This window comes from Peromyscus leucopus, chromosome 1, assembly GCF_004664715.2.
Source record: "Peromyscus leucopus breed LL Stock chromosome 1, UCI_PerLeu_2.1, whole genome shotgun sequence".
In the NCBI taxonomy this organism is placed as follows: Eukaryota; Metazoa; Chordata; class Mammalia; order Rodentia; family Cricetidae; genus Peromyscus; species Peromyscus leucopus.
In genome coordinates, this window is record NC_051063.1 from 166,971,957 (window position 1) to 166,976,658 (window position 4,702).

A 4,702-nucleotide genomic window follows, 5' to 3' on the forward strand; every position below is an offset into this window, starting at 1 on the left:
GGCCGTGGGAGAAACACAGACTCGGAGGGCAGAGACTGCGAGAAAGATCCAGAGAGAGAGAGAGAGAGAGAGAGAGAGAGAGAGAGAGAGAGAGAGAGAGAGAGAGAGAGAGAGAGAGAGACTAAGAGAGGGACCCAGAGAAAGAAAGGGGGGCAGAGACCGAGAGAGAGACCCAGAGAGGTGGGGTGGGGAGGGAGGCAGAGACCCAGAGAGAGAGGAGGACAGAGACAGAGACAGAAAGATAGAAACGCAAAGAGAGAGGGTAGAGGATAGCCTCAGAATCAGAGACAGAGGGACAGGCCAGGAGAGGACAGGCACAGTGAGAGCGGGAGACTCGGAGGGGTTTGGAATCCTCAGAAAGAGCAGGGACCCTCGGAACCAGTGATCAGTGGCGGTGGGGGAGCTTGATTCATAAAGGACAAAACCCCAAAGAGCATGGGTATGTTGACAAGTGTGCAATGGCCCTCTGAGAAGGGTGACACCTGTCTCTTGCCAAGTCCCTCGGGTGGGGACAGCTGGGTCCTAGTAACCTGACCCCCCAGCACCCTCCCCCTGCTGTATTTATAGCTCTGGCCTGGTCCCCTGCCCCCAGATCTGAGTTCCAGGGACAGGAGGTCATGGGGTGTTGGGGACAGGACTCCTTCACTCTCTTCCACGGCCTCTGCATGTCACCCACTTCCACACCAAACGTCCCATCCTGGCTGCACATTCTCACTAGTGTCCCCCAGGTCTTGCATGGCAGGTCCCTCGGCCCCCATATTTACTCCTCATCTCACAGCGCCCCAGGCTCTTCCAGCACAGCATTCTGAAAGTCTAGCCTTGGTCTCAGAGTGGCCAAACTTGAGCTTTGGGGCAGTCCAAAGACAAGTCCCTGCCCCCTCCTGGCCATGAAGACCCCTCCGCCACCCTGTCCTGAGCCAGAGGAACCGGAGGGGAGGGCAGGCAGGGAGTGACCAGAATAACTTAGGCTGAGGATAAATTTAGCCACAAGGAGGGGAGGGGACAGACCCCATTGGCCCAGCAGTGGGAAGGGAGGTCCTGGAACCAGGGTCACGGGCCCCAAAGGGGACATCCTCAGAGAGGCATCCAAGACCTGAGGAAGATAGACAAGAAAAGAGTAGGAGAGAATACCACCCACCCAAGAAAGACAACCTCAGAGTCAGAACAGGAGAGGCACAAGGACCCACCAGAGGCAGCTCAACTGCTAAACGTCCCCATGGGCTTCCAGGGGCCATGGTTGCATACTTGTCTCCTTTGGGCGACAGCAGCCAGCCTGCTGGTCCCTCCAGCGGTGACCCAGGAGCTGAGAGGGGCTGGGCTAGGCCTCGGCAACTGGAATAACAACGCAGACATCCGTGGGTCTTCAGAGGACATGTCAGCGGAGTTTGGCCACCACATCCACAGCCACGGGGGCCATCGAGATGAGAAGGACAGAGATCACAAAGAAGAGGATGAAGATTTCTCCAGGGAATATGGCCACCAGCTCCAAGACCACAGGTACCCTGCTCACGAGGTTGGAGAGGAGAATGTCTCCGAAGAGGTCTTTAGAGGGCATGTTAGACGTGCCCATGGGCATGATAATGAAGATGTGGGAGACTCAGTGGAGTCTGAGAACCACTTCCCCAGACCGAGGAGTCATAGCCTTGACGATGAAGATGAGGATAGCATTTTCTCCAGTGAGAATCGCCATCACATCGCCAGCCATGTTCACCAGGGCCACGGAGGAAAAGATGCCGATGGGGAGCAGGAGGAGGGGGTGGAAGTGGAGGAGGACTCTGATGATAAGCACCAGGCCCATGGTCACCACAGCCACTCAAAGGAAGGAGATGGAGTGGGTTCAGATGAACACCACCATGCCCACAGCCACAGACATGGAGGCCACAAAGACGAAGGTGATGAAGAAGATGTTGACTCCAGTGAATATGGACACCAGGGCCACCAAGGCCACAAAGATGAAGAATATGAAGAAGAGGATGATGATGACGTCTCCACTGAGCGTGGGCACGAGACCCAAGGCCACAGAAAGGAAGAAGATGAGGATGAGTCCGATGAAGACCATTATCACATCTCCAGGCATGGACACGGAGGCCATGAAGATGATGATGATGATGATGATGATGATGATGATGATGATGATGGCGGCTCCACTGAGCATGGGCACCAGGCCCACAGACACAGAGGCGACGAGAAGGAAGGTGATGAGGATGACTCAGATGAAGACTACCATCATGTCCCCAGCCATGGTCATCAAAGTCACCAAGATGAGGAAGAGGAAGATGAGGCTGTATCCACTGAACACTGGCACCAGTCTCCCAGACATACTCACCGTAGTCTCGGAAGTGAGAGTCAGGAAGAGGAGGTAACAGTCAGGTTCAGCCACCAACCCCAAGGCCACAAGCCTGACAAGGAGGAGGACTTCCCAGAAGGATACATGACAGAAGTATTCTCCAGGGAGAGAGACGAGGACATTTCTGCTGAGTTAGGCCACAAGGACCCCAGCCACAGGCCACAAGATCAAGATGAACAGACCAGCCAGGGTCACAGAGAGTCTGTCCAAGGTGACATTGGTCATCAGCCCCTGCAGCCCACAGGGGCTGGTTCTGAAGAATCAAAGAAGGAAGTTGACCATAACTCTCAAGAGGGCGGTGAAGACTCAGGGCAGAGCAAAGGAGCCCACAGCGAGGAGGAGGAGGAGGAGGAGGAGGAGGAGGAGGAAGAGCAAGGGGAGGAGGAGGAGGGTCATGGCCTCCCCATGAGCCAGGAAGATGAGGAAGAGGAAGACAAAGATGAGAAGGAGAGCAGGGAAGACAGAGCTGAGGTTCGGACTCCCCTGAGCCATCACAGGAAGCAGGAGGAGGAGTCTGAGGAGGAGGAGGAGGAGGAGATCCTGGAAGAAAACCTGCTCCCGTTCACCATCATCCCCAACCCCCTAGCTGGGAGAGATGTGGCCAGAGAAGGCTCCAGTGAGGAGGAGAGCCAGGAGGTCACAGGTAGGTGAGCTGGCTCTGAGGGAGCGGAGAAGGCAGAGTTAGCCCACTGGTCAGTCACTGTTGCCTCCTGTCCCCACAGGTCAGCACGAGGCCCAGGAGTACGAGAACTACCAGCCAGGGTCCCTGTGTGGCTACTGTTCTTTCTGCAATGTAGGTCCCTAGCCCGGATCTGCCTGGCACGGCCTGGGGTGCCGGTGGGAGGCCTTGGAACCCGGGAGTAAGGGAGACAAAAACAAACGCTCCAGAACAAGCTGGAGACCAGAAGCTGGCCCAGGGAGGCTGTGGCAATAAGCATTTACGGCCTCCGATGAGGGTCAGCCTCCGGGGTCTGCCACCACTCACAGGTCCTGCCCTCCGTGAGTGGGTGGACCACTTGGGGTTATCTTGAGATAGGAAACCTGGGAGGGTGGCTGAGGAGCCACCTGGAGAGGAGGGACTGAGTTCAGACGGGGAAGTGACCCTCTCCTGAGGGGTTCTGGGCTGGGGGCGCCTCTAACCGGGCTCTTCCTGTCCCCAGAGATGTACTGAATGTGAGAGCTGCCACTGTGACGAGGAGAACCTGGGGGAACACTGTGACCAGTGTCAGGTGAGGCCTTCCCAGAGACTCAGCTCAGGCACCGAGACGGCCGGGACCGCTAGAGCCCCCAAGCCACGACCCTGGCCGTGCCGAGCTCCGTGCCGAGCTCCGTGCCGAGCTCGGTGCCGAGCTCCACGCCTCCTTCCGATACGAGCATTCGGACCCTCTCCCTAGCCTCAGGCGCCGGGTGCTCCCAACTCAGCTCCCTGACCAGACCCTCTCTGTCCTCAGCACTGTCAGTTCTGCTACCTCTGCCCACTGGTCTGTGAGACGCTCTGCACTCCAGGTGAGCAGCAAAGGGGGAGGGCGGGCACCCACAGAGGGCAGAGCCCAGCCGAGTGGACCCTAGTGGGGTTGGAGCCGCCCGAGCCGTGAACCAGGAAAGCTGTGGCTGGATGGTGGGGTGGGGTGGGGGTATGGCCACGGCAAAGGCCGCGTGCGCAGAATCTGGCCTGGAACTGGGATGGAGCGGAGGTTGAAGGTACTCCCAGAAGTAAGTGTGGGGCCAGAGGAAGTAGAAACTGAGGGTGGGAAAGCTGGAGAGCGTGGGGTGCGAAGCACGCAGGAATTAGACGGAGCCGCACCGCGCACTTCTGCGCTTGCCCTCAGAGTTCCCCCACAGTCCACCATGGCTCCCTCTTCTCTCTGCTCCCTCACAGGAAGCTACATCGACTACTTCTCCTCCTCCCTGTATCAGTAAGTGGGGGCCGGGCGGGGGGGGGTGCAGTTCCAACTGTGGAGAGAAGGGCTGGCCCACTGTGGGTTAGAGAGCTGTCCCGGGACTCCGGGGTCCGTCCTGAGAAATGGGCAGGGTCATGACGGCTAACCTTTGTGCCCTCCTGTCTAGAGCCCTGGCTGACATGCTGGAGACTCCGGAGCCCTGACCTGGCCACAGCTGTCGCAGATGCACCTCCCCTGGCCGGCCCACCTGACAAGAGCTCTGAATAAACGTGTTCCTGGAAACACCAGTGTCCCCAGTGAGATGTGTCCTGCAGGGGTGGCGGGGGGCGGCAGGGCAGAGGGCAGGCTCAGGCATCAGCCTCCCCTAGGAGGCCTGAAGCAGGAGGGCCTCGACGCCTTGATTCTGGACGTGTTGGTTTGCGTTTTTAACATCTTGAGAACAAAAGCTGGGCGG

General features: G+C 58.2%; 1 protein-coding gene across 1 annotated transcript; it reads left to right on the top strand.

The window, feature by feature from the left end:
* Nucleotides 1-1,012: 1,012 nt before the first annotated feature.
* Hrc (histidine rich calcium binding protein) lies at nucleotides 1,013-4,532 on the top strand. Its single transcript, XM_028859143.2, has 6 exons — nucleotides 1,013-2,990; nucleotides 3,070-3,140; nucleotides 3,508-3,576; nucleotides 3,799-3,853; nucleotides 4,227-4,263; nucleotides 4,415-4,532. Exons 1-6 carry the CDS (start codon nucleotides 1,217-1,219, stop codon nucleotides 4,449-4,451), a joined length of 2,043 nt encoding a protein of 680 aa, XP_028714976.1. The 5' UTR covers nucleotides 1,013-1,216; the 3' UTR covers nucleotides 4,452-4,532.
* The last annotated feature ends 170 nt before the right edge of the window (nucleotides 4,533-4,702 follow it).

Excerpts from the sequence above, each read along its gene's own strand:
- Hrc (XM_028859143.2), top strand. The coding sequence starts at position 1,217 with ATGGGCTTCCAGGGGCCATGGTTGCATACTTGTCTCCTTTGGGCGACA. Across the intron at positions 3,577-3,798 it reads AACACTGTGACCAGTGTCAG|CACTGTCAGTTCTGCTACCT; the intron begins GTGAGGCCTTCC and ends CTCTGTCCTCAG. Across the intron at positions 4,264-4,414 it reads TTCTCCTCCTCCCTGTATCA|AGCCCTGGCTGACATGCTGG; the intron begins GTAAGTGGGGGC and ends CCTCCTGTCTAG.